Source organism: Poecilia formosa, unplaced genomic scaffold, assembly GCF_000485575.1.
Source record: "Poecilia formosa unplaced genomic scaffold, Poecilia_formosa-5.1.2 Scaffold67, whole genome shotgun sequence".
Classification (NCBI taxonomy): domain Eukaryota; kingdom Metazoa; phylum Chordata; class Actinopteri; order Cyprinodontiformes; family Poeciliidae; genus Poecilia; species Poecilia formosa.
This window is the reverse complement of record NW_006800006.1, coordinates 62,458-90,121: the sequence shown is the minus strand read 5'-3', so window position 1 is coordinate 90,121 and position 27,664 is coordinate 62,458. Positions and strand designations below refer to the sequence as shown.

The 27,664-nt window shown below is 38.4% G+C and overlaps 1 protein-coding gene across 1 annotated transcript in view; it reads right to left on the bottom strand.

Moving 5' to 3' along the window:
- LOC103140063 (acid-sensing ion channel 1-like) overlaps positions 1-27,659 on the bottom strand; it is a 65,767-nt gene extending 38,108 nt beyond the window's left edge. Inside the window, exons 1-2 of the mRNA XM_016672899.1 lie at positions 25,693-27,659; positions 17,636-17,831 (exon numbers count right to left, since the gene is read on the bottom strand). Of these exons, the coding sequence (XP_016528385.1) occupies positions 17,636-17,831; positions 25,693-26,081 (585 nt within the window). The 5' untranslated portion in view covers positions 26,082-27,659. The remainder of the gene's footprint in view (positions 1-17,635; positions 17,832-25,692) is intronic.
- Between the last annotated feature and the right edge of the window lie 5 nt (positions 27,660-27,664).

The following is a 27,664-nucleotide window of genomic DNA, read 5'->3' as shown; positions in this document are numbered from 1 at the left end:
AGCTCAATCCATCTTCAAGTAGTTTTTTTTTTTTTTTTTCCACTGCAGACTATTCCCAGACCCAGCGAAAGCACTAAGAGTGGGCCAGAACAGCATGAATGTGGGTTGTAAATGATAGCTGTTTCCTGAAAGTTAAATTGCTCAGCAGAGCTGTGGGGGACTGCAGATATAAGAGCTTTGTTAGTGGTGGGTTTGTCGCCTCAAGCCATCAATTTCACGTGATGCATAAGCAAGAGCCTGATACAATGTTAACACTGACTACAATAGTTTTAAGGAAAGTCGAATTTCTGGTAAAATGCCACGCAAAAGTGGAAATTCATCATAAAAACGCCCCTCAAATGTTATTACAGCGATCTCTGTAGGGTGAGAATTAAATATCTGCACCTCACAAATGATTATCAGATGTTTTCTAATTAAGTTAATCAGAAAGTTTCAGTTTTTACTGCCAAAAAGCTCAGTGGTTTCTCTTTCCCTTTTCCTCCTTTCATCGTCTACATGTCTTTTTCTTTATCCGCTTCACTCTCGTCAGTCTGCAGTGCCGTAAATACAAAATGTCATAATCATACAATCTTTCAGGAAACTTCAGCATCCAGTGATGACAAGGTCCCAACAAATCAAACACAAGCACACCGGCTTCTCTGGCAGCGAGCAGAAGGAACATCAGCCAGGAAACCTCTGATTTCCCATAAACCAATTTTTTTTAAAAAGGGAGAAACAACAAACGGAAATGCTGCCCCAACTATGGCTTCGAGCAAAACTGGAGCCATTGCTGGATAACTGATTAGCTCGGTAATTGCAGTGGAAATGCCACTCTGAGGTTGATAAGAAAAGAAAGTGCATTGGCATATCCAGGAAATACTAATCAGTCTCCGAGGCTTTCTCGCGGGTGGCTGCAGTTTCTCTCGTTGTGAATGCGGCTGCATCCTGCCACTTTCGTTTTTTTTTTTTTTGTTTTTTTTAATCTGCGGTTTGCTACATGTTTATGTGTCTGTGTGTGCAACTCCGTTTAGCTTCACTGGCTAAAAATAAAAGCCTCCCACCTCCTGCTCTTTTACACTGCCTGCCAAAAGCAGCATAGCGGAATAAATAAATCGCTGTAGAATACTTTTCTATAGCTCATAGTTTAATTATATAAGTAGATAAATGAATGAATGAATGAATGAATAAATAAATAAATAAATAAATAAATGTGGAACTGACTTACAAAAGCGTAGCGTTCCATTTAAAACAAACAACAAAGAAAATTGGTACTAATCTTTCTAGGTTTCAAATGATAAAATACAAAATTATGAATAAATGAGAGTTCAATGCAGTCTTAGAAAAAAAACTGTGCTGTTTAAATCTCTTGTTTTTAGGTAATTTACTTCATTCCTGACAACAGATTTTTATAACAAGTTTGTCTCAGCTCGGTTCACGATTAATTTTATCTCACAGGAGTATTTCTGAACTCTTCCTGAGTTAAAATATTGCTAACTCTCAGAGTAGTGAGTGACGGCAACATGCTTTGAGATTATTTGTGTCAAGATAGATGAAATTATAAATAATTAAGTTAGTTATAAATAGTTCTGAATGCCAATCAGTTTGGACCCAAATCCTTTTAAAAAGCTGAAGATAAAGCAATATTTCAGTTGCCATAAATCACAACATGCATCCAAGCTAAAAAAGCAGCAGCTTCACCTCAATAAAATTGAATCCGCCACTTAAATCATATCCTGACAATGCGTTAGATTTGAAAAGCTTTACCAGGTGAGCTAACGCTTTGAGTCAAGCTGTGAGATCCAGATAAACTCCAAACAAAGAAAACGAAATGTTTAAACTGAATCAAAAAGTGGTTCAACAAACTATTACTCCAAAGGACGTCCACACATACATCGTCAGGAGTGAGTACTCTGGTTGTGTTCTTATATTTTTTATTATTTTCGGTGCTGAACTGCAGTACTTGTCAAACAGGCATTTAATTGGTTAACCTTTCCAACATGTCAACTTCGGACAGGAGCAGCGGTAGCATTGTTCACAGACTCGGATGGCCATGGCAGACAGATAATACATACATTATCTGTTTTTCAATAGTGAATAGCCCAGGATTTCTCTACATAGAGTTTAAATGTCCTTCCTGTGCATGCAAGGTTTCTCTCTGGGTACTCCTGCTTCCTCCCACAGTCCTAAAACGTGACTGTTAGGTACCTGAAAAACTCTACTTCAACTTATTTTTACTCAAGTAAAAGTAAAATTAAGCTACCCAGGAGATTATTATGGTAAGAGTAAGAAAAAACTGAGTAAATGTTTAAGCATAACCAATGATGTAATATTTAACAACGATGGGATCAGACTGGTGTGAAATTATGTGCAAATATTTACATTTTAAAGACTAAATTAACACAAATTAATAACAAAATAACTAATTCAGTCAGGAGAAACACTTTCTAAACAGTTATTATCAATAAATAAACATATGAAAGTAATACAATAGGTAATAAGTTAGAAAAGGGTAAAGTACTTCCATCAATGATGTAAGCTGTTCACTGTATGTTCACTATCTCCATATAGTGGGCTCAGCAGATAGAAAGTAGCATGATAGCAACAAAGATTGTGATCAAATACAGGCCTATATATAAAATAAGTATGTGAAAGTATCTATGCGTGTGTCTGTGTCTCATACATTTTTGATTAAAGTATGTTTTTTTTTTCTTTCATTTAAGCTGTTTTGCAAAATATCCAGAAATTTTACTCAAAGTAGGAGTAGCAGTGGTTCATAGTAATATTACCCAAGTAAAAGAGTAATAAAAACTACTCCTGAAAGTACATTTGTCCAAAAAGTTACTCATGTAAATGTAACAGAGTAAATTAATTTACTCTGTTAAATTTTAACAGAGTAAATGTTAACATTTTACTGCTGGAATTCTGCTTGGGTTGCTAGGTGACGGGCTTATATTCACTGGGGTTGCTAGGTAACGGCCTGGACTTCACTAAGGTTGCTAGGTGACGGGCAGTGCCTGCTGATTTGTGACGTTAAATTCAGAAGGTATTTGAAACGGCTCATATTCCAGGCACCAACAATTATTTTTTTTTTTACCAAAAAATGAGACCCAAATAGAAGTACATTAGGTCCCCTTTAATTTATTATGTTTTTAAAAAATATCCTTATTTTTAGAAACATAATTAGTCAAGCAGACCACCAGTACCAACACTAATAAATGTGTTTAATATGAGGAGAGAGAATATTCCTGCATAATAAATACTCATTAGAGCTGTGTTAGAGTTAGTATTTCTTCTTCCAACTCTTCCTATTATAATTCTAGTTTTTTTTTTTTTATTTTGCTGGCCAAAATGCCTCCAGCTCTTTTTCCTTCACTTCCCTCTCCTTCATCCTTTCGCCTTTGCCTCATGCCGAGCCCTTGGCTTCGTACCGGCTACATCCTCACCTGTCACTACAGCTGCTCCCATCTGTCCTTTCTCACTTTGCCTTGCCCTGCGTCCATCTCTGCGACCTTGTTACACACAGAGGCCCCCTCGTCTGTCTGCCCACAGCTCCTGTGTGCTTTTTACACAAACGGGAAAAAAACAAAAAAAAAAACAACAACAACACATGAAAGCAGGATTTGTTTGAAAATGCCGAGCTGCTTCTCTCAGCTCTCGTGTCTTTGCCAGCTCCTGTTTGTACTGTGGCAGGATTATTTGATTGTTTACCGGTTTACTTGTTATCTGCTATCAATCAGCAATGTTTACAGTACGTGTTCCTTTATAATACAGGATTACTGAGGGGAGATGGTGAGTGTGTGTGCGTGTGTGTGTGTGCATCTCACTCAATAACCTGCTTTAACTGTACAACTGCTCTGAGGATTCTAGTTTAATTTCATTTGCATTTGGGAAATCTTTCATTTAATGCCCATCTGCTTGTTTTCAAGGCTCATTAGAGCATCATCTCTTTTAAAAAAAGGAAAGTAAATCTGATTTGTTCGGTTTCCATTGATGCACTGTTGCTACAAATTAAAACATTGGGCTGTAACCTTTGTTTCTAATCTTGTTTATTTTTTCCTGTTGGTTGTAGCACTTTCATAAAGGCTCTCAAGTCGGATGTGTTTCAGTAATGAGATGACTTGATTGGCACAATTTACTTAAGCTGTTGATGATCTGCCAGATTTTTGAAACACAAGTAATTAAATTTTATTACGTTTAAAACATGATGCAGGAGGAAACTTGTGGAAGTTTTGTCTGCAGACAATTGTCTGCAATTACCTAGAAAGATTTTACAAGTTAAACTGTCATGAGTAAATATCTGTTACAGAGTAAGCATGCCAGCATTAGTCTAGCATCTCAGGAAGATCTTCTGTTTCAAATTGCCAGAAAGTGGAAGACGGGAGTCTGTTGAAGGCTGTAGCTGTATTAAGATACAACGTCATTAAATTTTATTTGTCCCATTATATATCTATATTCAACGCTTACATGTTTCCAATCATCCAAGTAGTTTGAGTATCAGACAAATGCAGCCTACAAAAAGTTACATTTATTATGGAAAAAAGAACAATATCCAAACCAACCTGGCAACCTGACATCTGACATTACTGTGATGGTTTGGTGCTGCAGGAACTAGATGACTATACCTATTGGAAATAATGGTGTCTACTAGAAAATCCTGAAAGAAAATGTCTGACCAGCAAACTTATGTTGGCTACCAAGAGGAAAATAACCTGGAACACACCAAGAAGTTCACACGACACAAGTCAATCAAAATTCAAAACTTGAACTGACATTATTTTTGATACATACTATGACTTTAAATAGCCTATTTATGCACAAATCTGCCAAAATCTGTCAAAATTCCTCTGGTGGGATGAAAAATACTTACTGCAATTTGTTCTGCTAAGGATGGGAGCTTTATTACTCCTATTAAAAGTTAGTTTCTCCCCTCCCCAAATTGCTCAGAGCTGATTGTTTAATTATGACACACCATCATAATTCAGATCTCTGCTGTTTAAGCAGGAGATATGGTATTACTCTTCTTACAAACTGGTCTCATTGAGTGTGAAAGCTGACTAAAACGACTTCTGTAAAGGTCACATCTGTTTACACAACTCCACGAACAATCCTCTTTTATCCTCCCAATTCTTCTCCACGAGCTGCTTAAGATGTGATGAGATCAAGTTTAAGGAAGAGGTGACGATCTTGTTCCTCTGGGCTTTTTTGTCCTGGACTTTCAGACGTATTTAGGACACCTTTTTTCTGCATGTCTCTACACGTTAGCTCACCGCTGCCTTGCATCTCAACCGTTCCTAGTGAAGATGGGGCAGGAAGAGGTGAGGAAAATGCCACAATAATGAATTATATCATGCTGCTGTCAGTCTAAAATATCACATAAAGCTATCAGATTGAAAAGATGAATTAGAAAAGACGTATTTTTAGAGTTAGTTTTCTCTGGTCCAGATCTTGTGGTGTCTTTAAGGGAGTGGGGTAACCTTTTTTGGGTCATAGACAGAAGATGAAGTGATGCATAAGTTATGGCTCTATAAAAATCTCAGTGTTTTTCTTATTAAAGTCTTCACTTTATTCCTGTTCCTAGCCGGCGTTTGTGTACTTCCGTTTTGATTTCAGATTTAAATTTTTGATTCAGTCAGTGTTTTCTTCTTTGGGATGAAGGATTTTTATCCTATGTTTATTTTAACAAGTTTTCACTTGGCGTTTTCAACCTCCATGATTCATGCATCCTGCATCCGAGTTCACTTCTAAATCTGCTCACGAGAAAACAAAAATTTCAGCACATGACTAACTATTCTCATTATTGAAGATGACTAGCCAGCTAGTCTAGAAACTTCTAAAAATATGCATCTGGGCTGATTCGTGGTCGCTTGAGTGCAGCAATGCTTCACAGTCTGATCTGCAGCATCATTCCTCCCCAGCTTCCTCAGTCCAACCAGTCCGTCTCAGTACCAGATAGCGCTTTGCAAGCCTGCCACCAGTTCACACAGAACCGGGCCCTTAAGTCACCTGCACTAATCCTCAGAATGAATAAACCATGTGCACAGCGGTGCAGCCAGCCCAATGCTATTTTCAGCCCCACTGTCCTTCTTCCTCAGTCTGAGATGTCTCCGTAAAAAGTGTTTCCCCCATCTTGGCATCGGGGACACGGAGGTAGCTACACAGATCCATCCTAAAATCAGACATTGAGATGCTGTAGAAAAAAAAAAAGACAAAGAGGAACCAAAATGTCTTCAGATGAGCAGATTTGTTTGGGACTACTGAAGCGCATGTTGGAGTTTAATTGGAAGAATGATTGGGATCAATATTTGTAGATGACTGATCTGAAATAATTTTACATGAAGGTTTTTTTATTAGCTTTGCTGATTAGAGACGCACCATGAAGTCGTTGGTGACAGGATTCCACTCTCGACAGACCCTGAGGTATTTTCCTACAGTAAATATCAGCATCACACAGGTGCAGAAACAACACTCTTCTGAGTGGATGTTTGAACTGAGGGAAGAACCCTCAAAATCAACTAATTAGCGCACAACTAAAGTGTTTCAAACATTAAAACTGTGAATGAAGCCAAATAACAGATTGAGACAAAACAAATAGGTAAATTGTCAGATTTAATACTAAGTAGAGGGATTTTATCTGCATCTTAGAGGTGGGTGATTGTTTAATGTCCTTATTAGGGTTGCAAATAATGAATCAACTTACAATTAATTGCCAATTGAATGTCTATTAGTTCCAATCGATTTACTAAAAACATCCACTTAGGCCCTCTTTTGGTGTTGTAGTTTGACTGTCATCCAGAAGAGGGCACCATGGGTCCTTCTTAAGCAGAGCCAGTTGGTAGAGAAATAAAGATGGTGGAGCCATACTAGAATGGTAAAAGAAAACGGTCCAAATGGAGTTAAGTGAGGGATGCAAGATGAATGTTGTGCAGTTATTTTTTTTTACATAGAAATCAGTGTTGTGGTACTCGAGATCGGTCTTGGTCTCGAGTCCGGTCTTAAGACCGTTTTCTGATGGTCTCGGTCTTGTCTCGGACTCGACCGCATTTGGTCTCGGTCTTGTCTCGGTCTCGGGTTAGGTGGTCTTGAACACAACACTGATAGAAATACTCAACAAGTTCTATAAGTTTAATTTTAGTAACGCTCATTCAGCCGAGCTACATGACGAAGCAGCATCAGCTTATCATCCAAAAACCAAAAAATGTAAGAGAACTATAATTTTCTGTTTATTCAGTCAGTATTTACTACAGTTGACACAAAATAATGTTAAAATGTTATGTTTTCTTTTGTAAATTCAGCATATTATAGAAGGTTTATGTTATGGAAAGACAGTGAAACCTCTTGGTACAAGAGAAAACTCAGGTTTCTAAGAAAATGGCTGCTTATCAATTAATCGTTAACTTAAAATAATTGTAATAAAGTACTGCTTTGGGGTTTCTGCTATGTTATAAAGTCTGACTTTAATATAAAGCATCTATTATTTGTGCTGAGCATTTACGGCGACCTGGATAATGTGGCAGCAATCACTGTTTGGGGTAAGTCAGCAGTAAATACCTCTTCTTCAGCACTGTGGGGGAAATATTAATCTCTAAAAGGTGTTCATGAGTTCATCACTGCTGCTGATGGTGGCAGGAGGAAATTTAATTTCCTGTTTATTGTCTAATTCTGCTCATCCCAATGTTTAGCATTTCTATTTTTTTTTACTTAAACAAAAGCTTGTGACTTGGGAAGTCAAAGGAGTGTATAATGGGAGCGGCAAGAACAAAGAGGAGGGCAAAGAAGCGATGTAGAGGAGGAGAGAGAACAAAGACGAGAGATGAAAGCATAATGAGCATCGTCATGCCCATGGGAGAGGATGTGAGGAGTTTGCTGTGCACGAAAAGTGATGAAGGGTAAATGCAGAAAACTGTCAAAGACCTTTGGCAGAGAGGGGAAAGAAAAGCCAGGATAAACACCATCATCAAGAGCTGGCACACATTTTCTTGCTCGCCACACGACGACAGTTTCAGAAGCCAGACTGCGAAGAGCAGCTGTGCTGACCCAAAGCCGCTGGGCGCTGTGGGTGGTGGCTGCGCTTCACATCTGTCGCCTCAGGCCCTAAAAACCCAGAGGAGATGCAAGCCTTAAGAATATTTTTGCCAAATGAGATATGAGACACCCTCCTCCTGTTTGGCTCTGTTCCAGCTCCCCAGACTGCCGAAGCTGTCAGAGAAATCTGAGCTCAGTGTCCCCTGCAGGGTTACTCCTTAAGAATTCAAGATCATCAGCACATGAACTCTCCAGCAGTCAAATAATTAATTAGACACTCCGAGTGTGTCTACTGTACAACAGCAATCCTACGGCCCAATAAAACTTTCAGTGCCACTGAAATCCACTTCTGCAGTCAGTGCAGAGTCCTGCTGAATATTTTCCAGACACTTCATACGTTCCGCATTGAAACTGGGTCAGTTCATACCAAGCCACTGTAAGAATCAACTCCCTGAAGGTAGCATGAGAAAATACATCATTACCAAAAGGCCTTCAGTTGGTTACATGCATACAACACCAGGCACATTTATTGGTACCGCTAGTAAAGATGTGTAAAAACCCGTCAAACGTATGCCTAATTAGGAAAATACAATTAGTAATATACAACTTCCCCCCCCGGGGAATAAAGATGAAGTATTGCAGAGGCTCGTTTCTTTTTGTCGCCGGCCTCTAGGCTGCAGGAGAAACCACATTTATCTTGTCAGCACTAATAGTCAGCAGGACAGCAATGGAGGTGAAATGAAATCTCCAAAGTCCACTTTTAGGGAACTGCAGTAAACATTGGTCTCTTGTTACCAAGTCTTCATAGCAACAAATTAAACACCACCTGCAAGCTAACTGGTTGTTTTTGTCCTGTTTTATACTTTCACAAATGTAAAAATGTGCTTTTGTTAACTTGAACGTAACTGGAACTGCTACAGGTAGATCAAGATTTTCTTCGACAAACAGTTCAGAGGTTTGATGTGAAGCTAAGACTGAAAATACGGAAAAGCAGCTCATTCTGCTACGATCTGTCGAAATTCAAGCTCAGTTTCTCCTGAGTTCTGGTTTTTATATTTTGAGTTGCTGCTAGATTTTGTTATTCTCTGTGTTTCTTTCATGCTTTAATGTTTAGTTATAGTCTTAATAATTCTTTATGTCTATTTCAGTCAATTATTTTGCCCTCTCTGTCCCAGTAATAACCCTCAGCTCTATTTATACTCCTGACTTGCGTTCAGCTATTGTCAGACCCATTTGCTTTAAACCCCTTTTATTCTGATTGTCTCTCCTTAGGACATCTTTCTATCGTTTGGCTCTTTCTTTCATGTCAACATTTGAACTATTCTGGATGCGGTTCTGTGATGCTGTGGGCCTGTTTCTCCTCCACAAGCACCGTAAACTAATCTATAAACTGTAAATGTGAGCTGGATAATCCAGAACCTATGGTCCCGTCAAGCAGAAAGTGTTCACCTCTAGATTTCTCTAATTCTTTAAACACTTGTGTTTAAGGAGTGGAGACATATAACCAAAATTTAAAGAATTTAAAGTGAGCAGAATTATCCTTAAAGTTTTCCATGTCTGACTTCTGAACACATCTCCAGACATGAAATATAAAAATCCAGAGCTTTCCAAGGCTGCCTCCTCTCTTTTTTTTGACATATCTCTCATTTTGTCTGCAGCAACTCCAAATGCATGTTTCTTACTTGAGACATGACAGCTGCAATCAGAGTACAGAAATTAGAAGGCAACTGTCACTTCTGCAGCAAGGCGGGAGCTCACAAACGCACATCTATTCCCGGGGTACAGCTGTCAGATTCCTTGACAAACAAAAAAGGGCCAGGCATTAGACCAAGAGAAGCTCTTGTCAGAGTGGGACTCTCTCTTGGTTCCCCTTTGCTGGAGTTCACTGGTGAGTGGGTTGTAAAATGAGTACAGTTTGCTGTCAACACCAGAAATACCTCAGAGTCCAATTAGCCATGATGATTCTCCTCAAACGCTGAGGAGCTCAGGAGGGGCGCTGGGGGCTCCTGATAACTCTGCTGCAACTGGCAAAGCATTTATCCAGTCCTCGGAGAGCAGCTCGGAGCAAAAGGACTTCACAAATGACTCAGATTGCTCTGAGCTTTCAAAATATTTTCACTTTATGTACTTATTTCTATTTATCTAAGGAGTTAGCTTAGTGTGTTAAATCACCCTACCCTTTCAGAAAAAGAAACTTGATCAGGTGGGAGCGTTTCTGCAGGAGTCTCACAATCACAGCAGTGATGGGCGGGCGTGTCACAATAACAAATGTAGCTGGAGGATAAATTGTCCGAATAATTATGCAAGTTTCCCCTTTTAAAGACCAATAAACATTAAAGAAACATTTTTAACATTTGCATCTTTTAATACATTTTTAATGCTGTGTAAAAAATGTTTCAGTGGTTAATGAAAAATCTTTTTAAAATCTTATTAACTGATTAATGGTCAGAATAATCAATTGATAAAATCAATTAACTAACCCATGATGAAACATGGTAGTGGAAGCATTATCCTGTGGGGATACATTTTTAGTCGGGGCTTAATGGGAAGATGAAAATGGTCTAAATGCAGGGAAGTGCTGGTGGAAAACCTGCCAGAGGCTGCAAAAGATTTGAAAATGCTCACAACAGAAGAACAACTCTAAACCTACAACCAGAGCTAATTTACTAGAATGGCCCAGTCAAAGTTCAGACCAAACATGGCAAGACTTGAAAATTCACATTCAATGAACTTGAGATATTCTGCAAAGAAATGGACCAAAGTTTTATTCTCCAAAAAATCTAAAAAACTTATCACAATGTAAGCGTTTCATATCAGTCGATATTGATAATTATTGATTAGTTTTTTTGGGGTTTTAAATATCTTAAATATTCCCAAACTGGTGGCATTTTCCCTTTTATCCGCAATTTTCACTCCAAGATGTTGATTTTTTTTTATTATTTTTAAGCAGTTTTGAGGCACGGTGGCAAAACCTTAAACTGCTGCTGAGCAAGTTACTCAACACGTTGTTGCTAGGTAACCAAAGAGTGAGTGAGTTAGTTGTTGCTAAGTAACCAAAGAGTGAGTGAGTTAGTTGTTGCTAAGTAACCAAAGAGTGAGTGAGTTAGTTGTCGCTAAGTAACCAAAGAGTGAGTGAGTGAGTTGATTCCAAAAACCTTTGTTAGCACACTAAAGCCTTTCCTCTGCCTACATTCCCCAGAATGCTGTGCGCTTCTGGATCAGAGTTCAGTGAAATTATTGAATATTATCTATTGATATTGATCATGTGTCTATAGATATTATTGATTTATTGTCCAGTCATAATCTCTAATGTTTAAAGCTGGAAGGTAAAACCCACAAAAAAAGCATTTCCAGTCTTTCGTTGTTGATGTTTCCGATCTTACCTTGTTCCAGCTCATTTCTTGTCTTGCTGGCTTCATCAACAATCTCTCAATCTTTTCACCAAGAACCTCAGAAGCAGAGACATGCTCCATGGTCGCCCACTGCTGCTCGATTATCTCCGGCTGGAAATCCTCCAGTTTTCTCTGTTCAGAGTCACCCGGACCTCACGCTCCGTTTTCCCTCAATGATTCCCAGAACCTTTCTAGAACACAAATCTTTGCTTCATGTCATCTTCATCAACCAGTCTGGACCTCCATCCCTCTGTCACGTCAACCTTCGAACCTGGAACCACAAACCCGCTTCAACATTCATCCTCCTAAACTCCCTTGTCATTCTAAAATCTCCTCTCATCCTCAGATTTCGCTGAAATACGAACTCAGAGCTTCTCTGATTTGCACGTTCGTGATTTTAACTCATTTTACTATTCATTTTGAGGCCCATTTGTGATTCTCCATGTGGGTCAGGAAACTGTGATTGCTACAAAAGATGATTCTACAAACTATTTGCACAGAAAAGTCAAAAATAAATGCACAAATATAAAATAAAAATATTAAAATAACTTCACAAAATGTAGAAAGATTACTCCTGTTGTGAGGCACGCTCTCTTTTCCAGCCAGTTTATAAATTACACAACGGTGTCCCTTTAACTGATGAAGCTATTATGTTGCACATCTGGTTTGGGTCTTGTAAAATTACCAAGCTCTTACCAAACAGAACATGAAATTAAAAAGGTACCAGATTTAATGTGTCGTTTATCAGATTCTGTCCCAAAACAAACACAAATGTGTCCAACATGGCCGCCAACGCTCCCTGTTTACCACGTCATCATCGTGCCTCGCTCACACTTCTGAATCTGACAGCTCAGCACTCTTTTCTGTCAAAGTCAGTGGGACGTTTTAGCGTATTAATGACTAAGATTTACAGGTTGGTAAATTTGGCAGCAGCTCCGTTTTTTAGTGCATTCATTAAAAGGAAAACATTCACTCCGATTTTAATTAAACTCAAGCTATATTTCCCCAAAAAAATTCTTAAACCTGTCAAGTCCAAACAATGACGGTGTAATTCTCCTCTGCAGGGACTCCACTTATCAACTGCAGCTAAAATATAATATATAAACCTCTTTTTTATATATATATATTAAAGAGGGTTTATACTCTTTATTTCAGTATTTGTTTAAAAATACTTTTTTTGTTGTTTTTTTTATCTTATTTATTTAAAACAGAGCAGATCCCGTTATATCACTGGGAGCTGATTCTGCGCTCTTTTAACAAACAGCATGAGGCAGAGTCTTATTGCCCTCGTTTCTCGGTTTGATCTTTTCACAAAGATCAGCCAGTTGGGATATGGCTCTTTCTTTATTCATCAGGCACATTGCCGTGGAACGCCGTAAAGATTAACAATGCCTCGCATCAAAGGCGGCCTTCAAAGGAGGTGTGTTTTACAGTTTGGTGGATGTGATGTGATGTAGATTACAAAAGGATGATGAGAGGGAAGAAATCAAGACCTTAAACCTCTCCGGGGGCTGAGCACCTTTCCGCTGTCACTCTGTTCTCGCCAAATTTAATTTTCTCAGACCTTCCTTGCAGCCTCTATTACATTTTGATAACATGAAAAATAAAAAAAGGAAAGGAATGGGAGAATCATTCTTGGACTGATCCAACTGCGAGAAGCTGTCATTATTTTCGATTTATTTGAAACACGGAGAGATCAGCGAGATGCTTCAGCAGGAATCAGAGGCGCGCCTCATGTTCCAGGCGTTCACGTCTCCACATTTCATATTTCAGCATCTGAAAGAGCCGAGGCAGAACTAATCAAATGTTGGAAAAGACGTGCCCATCGGTGCAGAGAAGTGATGCAACGGTCGGGTTAAGGAGACATGCTCTCTGCTCCGGCATCATTAAAGCGCCACACAACCACAAGCTTCCTCCCACGACTCAAAGGGACCGCTTGGTGGTGGAAATTATGCTTCCTGTTCTCACTTCAGGGGAAAACAAACTCATTAGAGGCCTTGTTGTGATGCAACTTGAAGACAAGTTAAACGGTGGTCACAGTTTAAGAAACTTTATTACTTTTGTCTGGAAAAGCAGCAAGCAGGAACACTGAGTTGCATTAGACAGAAGAACAGAAAACCAGTGGACATGCTCCAACATGCTAACTTCAGTTACAGTTCTCAACATTTCTTTATCGCAAAGGTTTTATGTCAAAGCATGTGCACCTCAGGTGTCAAACTCAAGGCCTGTGGGCCAAATCCGGCACGCCACAGCTTTTTGTGTGGCCCTCTAAATTCGAGACTAGACACTAAGTGAGCTTAAATATTATGTTTTCAGTCAAATCAATGCAGTGTTTATCTGTTTACTGCCAAATTATATCAATCTGTTGGGAGTTTATTGCAGTTTTTTCTCAAAAATTGTCAAAACTTTCTTACTTGTACTAAACAGCTGCCTCAGATTTAATTGATGTCAAATTGCAGTCCATGAGCTAAACAGAAAAAATAAAAAGTCGCATTTACCGTCATAAATACGCGTAAATATTGCAAATATTGATTTTCATAGCAAAAAGAATCACAAAATCCAGGTGGGACTGAAAAGATGTTCAATAATATTATTTAATTTTAATAATTCATTGATATTTTAGCAGTTTGTGAACAGGTTTTATCAACACATTCTGGAACAACCGACCCTTTAAGAGCATTCACAATCTAGATTTGGCCCAAAATGAAAATGAGTTTGACACCGTTGATGTACAGAAATTTATTTAAAAAAAGTGAAGAATGTTTCTGCAAAATAAAACATTTCTCCCGTAATCAGGGTTATAATTTTTATTTGTGTAATTCACGTAGTTTTAATTGTGTTTGCTAGTTTGTATTAGTTATTATTAATTAAGTGCAGTTTAGCTTTTATTAAAACTTTATAAAAACTAACTAAAATTAAAACTAAAGTAGACTAAAGTAGCAGATTTAATTTTTTCATACTTTGGTTTTATTTTTCGGTGCTGAAAACAAACAGGTTAAAATGATTGTGTTGTGATTATATTTATATCATTTAGGTAATGATTACTCAACAGAAGACAACATTTCAACAAAAAATGTATTAAATTATTATTGGACAACCAAATGAGGTTTTCTCTCAGCTTTTGGTGTCACCATTTTGCAGACTAGCATAAAAACCGAATATGGACGACCGTAATTTCCAGCAGTGTAATAAAGCGATTCATAAGCACAAAATCAAAGGATATTTTATCTATCTATAATTTAAATATGTTTTATTTTCATAAACACGCAATATAGTTCCAGTTAGTAATAGTTTCCATTTGAATTACTGTTTTTATTTATTTCAGTTTTCATTATTTTGTTAGTTTGTTAGTTAAATATGATAACCTTTCTCCTCATAAGCGAGTACATTTTGTCACATTGCAACCGCACACTTTTATTTTATTGTTAATTAATGGAAGTAGCAGAGAGCTGGTAAGGCTATGGAATAGAAAGCAGTCATGGTTGAGACTAGAAAGGACCCAAATGTAGAGAAAACTGTGGCTAAACAGAGTGCTTTAATAAAATAAGAGGAAGTTACAGGGAAAACTGCAGGGACAAAAGGTCATCGATTGTGGATAGTAAACGAAAGAACCGAGTGATGAATAATGAAAAACCAGGAACCTAAATACTGAGGCAGGGTGGAAAATCACAAAGGAACCAGATGAACTAATCAGAGGACAAAGCAGGGAAATAAAGGAGGAGACTAATTAACGCAGAATGAGCTGAGATAAGACTTAATGATCCACAAACTGAAAAGCAAAAGGCCTGAAAATAATCTAAGATAAATCTAGATCCCTGTCTTTAACATTATTGTTTTGCACCCTACATAACTTTTGACAAATGTTGATTTTTATCTTCTTACTTTTCCATAAATATGTGCTTTGAGGAGTGTATAATCAAACAAACTCTAAATTTCGGATATTTCTTCTTCTTGGTAGGTTTACAAAGCGTAATATTGAGAAAATTCACTGAACAGACATTCTTGAGAATTGGTAATTTGTTGAATTTTGAAGGCAATAGGTTACACTAAATTTTATTTAGATGTGTCAAACTAAAGGAGGATGAAAACAAATGTAAAGCTAAGATATTTTATTGGTGAAATAATTTTTATTCTCTACTCTTAGTTGGTCTATGTGACATACAAACCCAATAAAACGGAATAAGTTTAGTGTGGATGTAAGCAAAGTCAGTGGATAAAATCCAGTCAGAAAAAATAAGAAAACAGAAAGGACCTGCAATTTATATTAGATGTAATTAAGTTCACAGTGTAATTTTAGAGACTGTTTTCAAACACTGGGAATTAAGAACGTCTTTCAATAGCTACACAGCAACAGGTGATAGTGGGTGTTTTTGATTTTGGGTCATTTTGATGGTTAAAATGTTGGATTCAGTGTTTTAAACCAGCAGTGAACAAACAGCAGCGCTCAAGCAGGAGGGAATGCTCAGCAGCACCATAAGAGATAAAAGTTTTATCTCTTTGCACGTACAAAGAGTGAAAACAGAAACTATATTGTTAAAATGTAAGTGAGAAATAAGGAAATACTAAAAATGATCTAAAGAAGTATATGTTTTAATGATAACCGTATTAAAAATTAAACCAAGTCCATGTTGACCAAATTTTTAAAAAGGAAGAGATCGCCATGCCTGGTTTGGATTTCTTTTTAGAAACTTTGCAACCCAGGTTAATTATCATCGGGACTTTAGGGATTTTCTTTGTTATAGAGGTGAAGAAAATCATCTGCATTTCCAAACACGCTCACAATCTGCAGCACGTAAAATATAACCTTAATTCTGCTTTGTACAACTCCACACTATGCTGGAAAGTATCTGCACTTTAGTTTTGGCTCCAGTAGTTATCCTGGTAAAACATCTGTGTGGGCAGATGTTAATAATATATCTAATTAATACCGCTTCAGTTTTAGGGGCGGCACATATATTACACTGCCAAGGTGATGACTTAAGCATTCTAGTCTATGATCCGAGTTTAACCACCGTAATGTTTCTCAGTGACATTTCACAGACTGGTTGGAGAGTTTTAACAGTCAGAACCTCATCATTCATCACAGACCTCCATTTTAAAGTAAACAAACGCCGTGGTCGGCCTTTGATGAAACATTTCCACGAGAGAAAACAACGGAAATACTGCAGCACGATTAGGCGGGGTCCACTAAACATGTTTGCAACAAAGTCCAATGGAATAACTCTGAGATAACAGGAATTTGGTTAGGATGTTCAGGAAAAGCCCAGGAATCACCCAGGATCCAAAAGCAGCTGGAACAAGAGAGTGTTTTATACCACCAAGCACTGAGAGTGTAAACAGAAATAAGATGGTAAAAGCAGAAATGGCAGCTCCATTAAAGCAAAGTTTAATGATTAAAGGAGAAAAAAATTATGTTTCAAAGAGGTGATGGTGAGACTCTCAAACCCAAAATCACTGGACCAAGTAGCAAGGCGGTGCTAGCATGATGCTGTGGGCTGTTTAGTGTGTTGCACAGTGGGTGCAATGATAATTCAATAACTTCCTCCAGATTCTTCAGCTTCACTTCAAACCAACAGCAAAAAACAACAACATTTAACTTCTTGACCATCATCCATTATTTAAAGGCCTGGTTCCGAAAACAACCAGTTTAAACGACAAGTTGATCAAACATTCAGGCACGATTATGTCAAATGTTTGATTAATACAAAAAGCAAATATTTAAAGGACATGAATCCAAATTTCACTCATTTTATATTCCAACTTATTTGGTCACCATATATACCAAAATTCTATTCTCACTGCTCAATTATTATTATTAGCTGCGTAATGACGTCACCCTTTAAAAACGATGGCTTGAAAAGATTATAACCATTAAAATTAAAATGGCATTTATGACCGCAACCAGGGGTTGAAAACTTCTCACCATCTACTCACTCAGAGTGAAATAACTCCTTGCAACCCATTTTGTATTTTATGCTTTCTAATGGTCCAGGACCTGAATAGCATCTATGAACAGAAAAAATATGAAAGTTTAAACCTTTTGATGCTTCATCTTTTCTGGTTGTGAACATTGTGTGAAAAGCTAAAGAGGTAGAACATGTAATGTGTGTGGAAAAAAATAAAAAAAGCGTTGGCTCTAATATTTGCAATCCAGCTTCCAAATATTTACTGGCAGCTCCTGACGGCCCTGATGCCGAGGGCTTACAGCCTTACAATAAACCCAGTGGAGGAGAGAAACTCACCACTTTGAAGTGCTCCGGTCTGCACTCTGTGCCGTGGAAGTGGCAGGACAGCAGCATGTCGTTGAGGTTGTGGCCGGTGCGGTCGTAGAATTCCCGCATGTTGAAAGGTCTCGGCTTGAAGTTCTGGAAGTCGGTTTTGAGCTTCAGGCTCTCCAGAACACTCTCCTCCACCAGGTGTATGTCCCTGATCTCATACCTGGAGAAAGAGAGAGAGAGAGAAACAGAGAGGAAAAAGAGACATACTTATAGGGGGAATTTTCTGCTATAATCCAAGAGCACACATTTTCAGTCTGAAAGCAGGGTTTCATGTCTTTCTTCTCAAAGCTTGTAATGCTTTTACTAAACTAAAAACGTCTCTTCACGCCCAGACATAGCCTGCGTTCACACTGCAGCCTGAAGTGACCCAATTCCGATTTTTTTTTACTGTGGCCGTTCAGGCTTCATGCGACCTGTATGCGTTCTGCAGTGTGAACGGGCAAACGAGCTGAAAGTGTCCCGCATGCAGCCTGAAGTGACCCAATTCCGATTTTTTTTTACTGTGGCCGTTCAGGCTTCATGCGACCTGTGTGTGTTCTGCAGTGTGAACGGGCAAACGAGCTGAAAGGGTCCCGCATGCGCTGTAGAGGGCGCAATAACGTCAGCGTTCTCAGTGTTCTGCCAACCGCCATAAAAAGAAGAAGTGTTCTGTGTTTGCGGAAGTAAACATGGATGCTAACGGTGGAGCTTAGCTTACACATATGAAGTTGTTGTCCGACCGGAGCAGCATATTAACAACTTAATCCTCATTATAGTCCGTCGTGGTTGTTGTTTTTCTTCCCTCTTGCGCTTATCAGGACGCAATGGCCTCAGCGTTCTGCCCCATTTTACACTAAGCTTGCGCTAGCAGTGTGCTACTGATCGCTAACAGCTACTGACCTTATTAGGCAGGAGTTTGTTCACCCAATCAACTCCCTACGTCCAGTGGATGACGCAGGTTGTTACAATGGATAGCAACCACATAGGTACACCCATAGACATAATATAAGGTTTATAAGGTTTCTCTTATTATGTCTATGGGTACACCCGCTAGAGGGAAACAAACGCACCCAGTAGAACACTTTCGTTCTATTGGCTGAGAGGTTGCCAGGCGACGGTGTATTTTGTTCGAGAAGCAAGAAGAGAGAAAGACATGAAGTCCTGCTTTCAAAATAAAAATGCAAGCAACAGTATTAAAAGTTTTGAGAACAAAAGACATGAAATCCCGCTTTCAGACTGAAAATGTGTGCAGAACTGAAAATATGTGCTCTTATGGCAGAAAAATTCCCCCATAGATATTCACTTTTATTTTACATGCATATTTAATGCCTTTTAATTTAGCATGGGGTGATGAGTCTGCAGAATCCTGAAATAGAACAGTCACCTGCTTCTGAACAAAAAGTCAACCTCAGTTTCATTTTTCGCACCGTCCAGAAAGGTTTCTAAGTTTTATCAGTAAACTTTTTCTCTGCTCAGCTGGAGCTTAAAATAATATTCCTGAATAAATCAAAAAGGACAGAAAACTGACTATAAAGCTCAACATGATGGTTTTTCTGTGGCATCTCGCTGCCTCTCAAATGGATGGGCTTTGCCAGAGTGGAACAGTTTATTGAACGTTTCATAATAAAGTTCAGACACAGACCCATAAACCCAGCCATCCAATCACTGACAATGCAGCAGCTCTGGGCTATACACAGTTACTCAGCTGAAGCCTCACCTATCTGGACCCTCAAGAAAGATGTGTTTGGGTTTGACTGGTGGCTCCTAAATTTTGTCTGACTGGTTTGCTTTAGCCAGGAGACATTTAGTTAAACTTTAATGGTTCAGCAGAATAACATGCTCAGAACTGAGTCTGGGTGAGTTATTAAAATCTGGAGTACGGTAAAGGGATTTTTTTTTTTTTTTTGGAAGTGATGAAATCAGCAGTAAATATCAGTGCAGCTGGAGGCTCAGACCATCAGACAAACAAACACCCTGGAGTCCATTTCGCTGAGCGTCTGGCTGCGCTCCAAACGCTAATTAAAGGCTAACAAATCGAGACGAACAGATTTAAAACATCTTGTGAATCTAATCCGATGGTTTTTAGCAAGCAGGAGGAGCAAAGTGAATGAATCAAGTGTGTCGAGAGAACTTGGAAACAGCAGACTCAAAACGAAAACAAAAAACAAAAAAAATCTTAACGTCTCTCTGACATATCGGCTCCTTTTATTGACAACTAACTAAATCACATCTTCAGAAGCAGAGCTTTGAGCCACTCGTGAGTTTTACTGAGCATGAACCCAAAACAAGCAGTTGCCAAGCAAGAGCTAGCAGCCAAGTGTCTAATTACTAATGAACTCTTTGAATTTGGGCCTCATCAAATTAAAGCTGATTCTTGGCACTGTAACACAGAGTCCACTGTGTTAATCCCAATTGAAAGCGCTGCAGCACAGAGCCGGGGGAAGAAATGATGTGCAACTGTGTGTGTACTTTATTCTGGACTAAAACCGGCTCTTCAGCATAGTTGGTCCACTGTGCTCAGCAGCTAGAAGCTGGATTTTTAGAGCAATAATGATTGGATGATTTCAGATTATTCCAAAGTAAAAAATATTTTTGTTGGAAACATCTACAGTGCCAGCCTTGTAAAAAAGAGGAGTTATGTATATGTTTTTTATTGGTATAGCTTAATCTCACAGCAAGAGTTTTGGAGTACATTTATTCAATGTCTCATATTTATAAATAAATGTTTGTAACAAATTATTGTTACAACCTTATACAACCTCGTTTGGCAATAATACAGCACTTAGACTTCAGTGATTTATAAACTAACATTAGTATTTTAAAGTCTGTTCTCTGAGTAACAGTGAACCAGGAAGGACTTTAAAACTGAGGTGATTTGATCTATTTTCCTAGTTTTAGTGAGAACATGAGCAGCAGCGTTCTGGATCAGTTGCAGCTGCCTGGTTGACTTTTTAGTCAGACCGGTGAGGACACTGCTGCAGTAATCAACACGACTAAAGATAAACACATTGCTGAGTTTCTCCGGATCATTAGTCCTTTTAATCCTGAAAATGTTCTTCAGGCGACAGAAGGCCGGCTTTGTACCTGTCTTTATGTGTCTCTGAAGGTTCAGATCAGTTTCTTTAGGTCCAAAAATAATTACTTCAGTTTTGTTTCTATTGACCTGAAGAAAGTTATGGTACGTCAAACTTATTAACTGCTATTGGTATTTATTGTTGTATGTTTATTATTATTACTTTATTTATTTAATATTTATCATTTATTTACTTATTTTAATTATTTTTGTGTGCTATGCTGGGTCAAACAAAATCTTCCCCTCAGGGGATCAATAAAGTCTTATCTTATCTTATCTTATCTTAACTTATCTTATCTTATCTTATCTTATCTTATCTTATCTTATCTTATCTTATCTTATCTTATCTTATCTTATCTTATCTTATGTCCATGCATTGTGAACCACTATGAACCCATGGTGGTAACTTAAAGTCAGTGCTGGTTCTGATAAGTTTCTGTCCTTCATATCCATCGCAACGTTTGGAGATTTAGAGCACAACCTGTTATTAAGTCACTAAAAAACAATTCTCAGCTCACAGTTTTTTAAACCTGAATGATGGATTTTACTAAATGCTGTAATTATTTATTTCTGAGATTAAGCTTTATGTGTCGCTACAAAGAACAACAAAAATTGTGAAGCGATATGCTTAGTGTGAGCCACTTTGGGTTGATTAGCAGTTCAAACAATACTGCTAAGCAGCACATTGTTAGCAAACTCACTCGACATGTTCACACCTGGCATTAATGTGTCTCCCAGCTAACACAAGGCGACAGCTCTGAGGACAGAACGCACCCAACGCTCCACAGGGCTCCGTTTAGATCAAATGCTTCTCTTCAGAGATGGTCTGCTCACAAGAGACGAATAAAAAAGGAATTTGAAATAGTTTCTGGACTGGGAGTTGAATCAAAATGTAGAACACCCAGTTAAATAATAAAGACATCAGTTTGATTAAAATAAAAAGGGGGAAACTCTTTCCTTTTACGGCATGATCGGGTTCGCAAAAACAAACAAGACAGCCATTGTGCTGGTGTGTTACAGCAAAACACATTCGCTGAGCACAGGGTTAGATATCTGTGTTGACTCATTCAATTTTCATGTAGTAGTTGTTGGCCAGATGATAATTGCTGTAATTGGCTGGTTTCCTGTAATGAGCCATGCTGGTGCACATTGATGAAGGTTTGCAACGCTAGACGTGCAAAATTTCAATCACAGCTCTTTGCAAGCAAATATCATCTACAGACAGGCTAATAATAATTGAGTAGTGACAATAGACAGTGTGTTTATTTTCATGCTCCAATGTGCATGCGGTATTCTGCTGACTTTGAGGTAGAATAGAAAATTACGACATCTTGTTCACGCTTCAAGACAACATCTGGTATAAAACTAACATTTAGTGACACATACAGCTCTGGAAAAAAGGAAGAGACCATGAACTCGGTTCCTGAACTCTTCCTGAGTTAAAACACTAGTGTTGCTGTTTCTAAATAAAAATGAACTTGTTTTCTTTGCATTATTTGAGGTCTGAAAGCGCTGCATCTTTTTTGTTATTTTCACCATATCTCATTTTCTGCAAATAAATACTAATTTTTATAGGTATATGTTTGAGTAAAATGAACTTTGCTCTTTTATTCTATGAACTACTGACAACATGCCTCTGAAATTCCAAGAAAAATGTTGTATTTATTTGCACAAAATGAGATCTAAAGCAGGGCTTTCAGACCTCAAATAATGCAAAGAAATCAAGTTCATATTAATTTAGAAACAACAATAATAATGTTTTTACTCATATTACTCGTATTACTCAGGTTCATATACATTTATATTTATGAAGTTAGATAAATAGATAGGGAATGAGATAGATATCTCTCAAAATATAATGACGCAATATATTAAAAGTAGCAAAAACTGAAATTGTATAAAACAAAAAGTTGTTATTTACAAAGTTTGGACATTTTCCAACATCTCTGCATTTCACGTAGTGCAGTTTTCAGCTGCATTTCTGTATTCAATCACTGTTTGCACCGCCTGCCGGTCTTTTTAAAGCTAAACGGCGCTGGAGACCCCTCACCACACGCAGCATTATTCTGAGGCGCAGGGAGATTTACTTTCATTGAATTGAACTGTTGGAGAAATCTGCACACGCTGCCTTGCTCTAAAAGAAAGCAGCATAACTATAAATGTTCCTGCACTTCACCCTGGCCGTGATCTCCCACCATGCTTTTATTCAAATGTCACCACTTTAATGTACTCACCAAAGAGCATAGTTTCATCTGAACCTAAACACTGGCACCATTGGAAAGCCTTTTAGAAATTCCTGTGTCATCAAGTGAAAGCAGTCCTCTGCTGGTTTGTTACAAAAGCCACCATTAATGCACTGCACGCATTTTTATTTAGTAGAAATTAGATCCAGCAGCTTGCTTTAATGAATTCATATCTGGCAACATGCTACATCTTACGTTTTATTGAAGTTCTTACAAAACTTAAAAGTTGTGACTTCTAACAGCAAAAGAGATTCATCAGCAAAAATGTTAATTTGGTTTATAACATAGATTGATGTTTTGTGACAGTGAGACTGGGCGAATCTGGAGGCTGTTTTTGTTGTTTGACTAAAAATAAAAATAAAAACTTAATTGGACAGAGGCGCTGAGTCTCCACCAGTTATAAATCAGACAAATCTGCCAGGAAGGCACTTATGAGATAAAATCCCAGAAGAACAAGCTGATGAAAACAGCCAAGACTGACCCTTCAGCGTGTGAGCAACTTAAATATCATGCCACAAGACATTTCCCAGACCAGTGGCTTTGATTGCCAGAGGTGGGCAGAGAGCAGTCATGAATGCATTTCAAGCCACAAGCACTTGTATTCCTGGCAGCTTAAACTGTCATTGCAGGGATTTTCTACCTTGGCAACAGAAGCAAAAATAATCTTAACAGATTACGGGGTAATATTTAAGATAAGTACAGGGATATGGATGCAGGGGAAAAAAATCATGTTTATGCACCAAAACTTTGGAATAAACATTTAAATGTTCACTTTTGGATTTTTGCTAAAATTGCTAGATAGATGTGCATTGAAGACCAAGACAAAATATCCAAAGTGCTCTGAGCTTTAAACTGATTTTGTTTTTAGAAACTTGCTTGCTGCATCTGACACTTTGTTCTCCTGAAGTACTGAAGGCACTAAGTGAAGGAAACCATTTCGCTAATTGCGTCATTGTTGCTGCCTCTGTTGACATTTGGAAAAATATTACAGCACCAAAGGGCATGCAATCAAAAAGCTTCTACGGCTAAGACAAGCCTCTTGCCTCCCACTGTGAGATCTTTATTTCCTCTTGTGCTTCTTGGACATGATTTTTTTAAAAAAATGTTTTTCATGCTATCCATGCAAAACAAGAACAAAGAAACACCTTCCTTGTTAAAATCTTTAGCAGCTCAAGCAGGAGTGAATCTAACTGTGGATGAGAAGAGTTTCTCTGCAGCTTTGCACAAACACACTGAGATCAGAACGTGTGAATGGCAAAAACGCCCCGAGCATTTGCCGTTTCGCTTGAAATCAAAGAGGTCTTCCAGCTTGTTTTCCTGCTGTGGGCGCGTACAGTACGCGGTGCTGCTGCCAGCTCCTGCATCCAGAGCCTCCAGCTGCACCAACAAAACAGCTGGAGCCTCCTGATTATAATGGTTCACCCAATTCAAGAGAGACGAGCATGCTCTGCAGCCACCGGGTGACTGAGTAAGGTAGAGGAAGGCTGCAATAAGGTCAAATTACAAGTGGGGGATTAATTACTTAAATCTTGTCTGAAGTAAATATATTGAACATAAGCTATTAATTCATTAGCAAAATTAAAAGGAATAATTTACCTGCAGATTTTCTGGTTTGACTTAAACCTGAAATGCACAATTTATGATCACCTTCCTCAAACATGCGGTCAGGTATTACATTACAAGAATTATTTAAAAAAAAAAAAAACTTCTGTTTATTATATGGAGAGATAAATAAAAAAGCTTTACATTTAGTTGTGTAAATGTAAAGCTCTCAATCTGGTTTCTAAGACTTTTGAGTCTGAGATGAATAATTGTTCTGTTAAAAGCTGAATAAGCCTCGATGAGTTTCCCAAATGTTTAATTAAAGCCAAAGTTTCAAGATAAGATTGAAACTTTAAATTCAAATAATCGACTATTCATTAGTCGATTATTACAAAGAAAGATTAAAGACGACTAAGGCAACTAAACCGTTTGTGAAAAATAGATGTTGGTCTTTATAAAGAAAGCTCTGAGACACTTTTCAAATAAAAGCTTCAATTTTTCTAAGAGGAAGATTTCACATTACTAATTAAACAAAACAGGCCATTAAGAAATTATTATAATGACCTTTCAAAATAAGACTTAATAATATTCTTAAAAATAAAAACCTCTGTTCATCTAGATTATTACGCTCAGATTACAAATACAACTAAATTGGATTATGATGGAATTTCAAAAATAAAACTAGTTTAACTAGACCTGATGTGAAGAAGAGTTTGTTTTGAGGGCTTTCAAAGTTAAGATTTCAGAGTCACCAAAACAAAAGTTTTGCTTTTTCATTGTTCAAACATGACAGCAGAATGTGTTGTTTTCTTTCTTTTCTTTTTTCTTCTTTTTTTTTTTTTGCTAAAGTATCCCGTACTAAAAGAGAACTGAACCAGTTCTTTGCCTTTAAACGGAGTTTCTTATTGTAAAACTGAAATGAAGAAAAGAAGCTTAATAACAAGTCAAAAGTCTCACCTTTACAAGTTTTCCTGAGCAGCAGTTTCCTAATGAGCTTAAGGCCCAAAGCTGATGCATGTCAGACTTTAAAAAAAAAAAAAAAACGCTATAATGGGGCAAAATATGCAAAATATTAAATTCTAATGTTATCTTATAAATTGACAAGAACCACAGCAACAAAATGAAAGGCTGTAAGAGTTTTGGATTTGAAAGTGAAGCCTGTAACTGAGGTGAAATGTTGCTACCTGTTGTTGAGCAGGGCCAGCAGCTCCCCAACATAGAAGAGGTCGTTGCGGGTCAGCTGGCTGAAGCGGAACGCGTTCAGGTTGCAGAAGGTCACCGCCGGGAACGTCATGACCGGAGTCGAGACCTCGTCCAACTTGGTGACGTGCGGGTACTCGAGGTAGAAGTGGATCCGATCCACGCACACGTAGAGCAGGAAAGTCAGCGAGGCCAGGAAGAAGACGAGCCACAGGAACCGTTTGATCCAGAAGCGCTCGTAGGTGAAGATGTGGGAGATTCCGTGCAGGGTCGAGCTGTGCGCAAAAACTTCTATGGGTGGAGGCTGGTTCGAATCCAGTTCTTCCGGCTCCACTTTCAGATCCATCGTTAACAAGCGAGGGCTTGAATGCATCAAGTCAAAACTGGGAAAGTATTCCTTCAGCAGAGAGCAGCTCTGCTATCACCCTTCGGAGCGTGCGGAGGACCAGTCTTTGACCTGATGCAGTTTTGTCGCCATCACTCAGTCAGCTCTGCGTTTAAGCAAAACATTTTCTGCAAAGAGCACCGCCGAGCTGCCGGAGCCCGGGTCCATCAGCACAGCGCCACAGTCCCGACCTGCAGCTTTCTCAGCGGGAGAGGAGAAGTCGTGAATCGCTGGTCGATCATAAGTCCGGCGGAGCGCGGATAATTCCTGCACGCCAGCAAGAAGGAAACCTCGGAGCTTGGAGGCGGAAAGGAATATCTTTGGACACTTCAGCAGAAGTTGCTTCAACCCGTTAAATAAAGGCTGAATTTGTCCACTCTGGACGCCGTAGAGAGGAGTCGGTGGTCGGTGCTGACTGAGTCGTGCGGGCAGGTTGTGTTCCTCCGCTGCTGTGCGTGTGTCAGTCTGAGAGCGGACTGACGCTCCTCTGCTGTTTACCTGTCACTTTAGGTTTTTGTGGCTCCCACACACACGGCTGCACCAGTGGCTTCACAAACAAGCAATTTTAGCTGCAGTTACTTTTATTTATGTGTCAGAGAGCTGGCTGCGCGTACACGAATTGGCTCAAAAGAGAAGAAAACGCAAACCTGATTTCCATGTGTGCAGAATATTTTTATGTGTGTGCGCTGCCATGGCTTCCTGTTTAGCTTTTGTTTTGGTTTGGTTAAACATCGGGTCAAAACGACCAAATGGTGGAAAAAGAGAGAAACGAGGAGGACAAAGAAAAGAGAGGGAGGGAAAAAAACTGAATGTCCCCGACAGAAAGTGAGTCATTTTAGGCAGCTAAGTGCGCGTACAGTGAGCATTTTGATTAAGTAATATTATCCACTGTCATCACTGTGAATTACCTAGGATACACGATATGCTGGTGTTGATATTCTTCTCCAATTAACTCCAGGATAATATATGAATCTTTAAAGTGACAGTGTTTTGTAAAATCGACTGAATGTTGCATGAGGTCATAATGGTATTTTTTTCTTCAAAAACATACATGTGGTGTTGCCTTGATTACTTCATGAATGTTTGAGAAATCCTTTAATTTCCAGTAGCAAATATTGAGCTGTGCAAAAGGCCTGGGTGGACTTAGCCTCGCCTTTAAGGATGAAGCTCCTCCTTCCAGCAAAGCAGCAGGACATCTTCTTACTGTGAAGAGGGCATCTTCCATCAATGGTTTGCTTTAAAGCAGCTTAAAACATATTTCTTCTCAGGAGGTTTATTCTGTACAGTTGCATCAGATAAAGCAATTAGTTATTAGTCTACTGAGCACTTGAGGAAAGATTAAATAAATTATGGACTTGGATTTAAAAGGCACACACTTATCACATATTCATCTTATCTTTAAAAAAACGAAACTAGCTGGTTATTTTCAACTGACTTGAAAAATGTCGGTCAAGCAACGGGCAGATACAAATGTTCTAATGGTTATTTATAAAACCAATAAGCTACATTTTTTTATGTATCTAGAAAAACTGTTAAATTTCCCTACTTTCTGAGTACAACTAAACATAAAA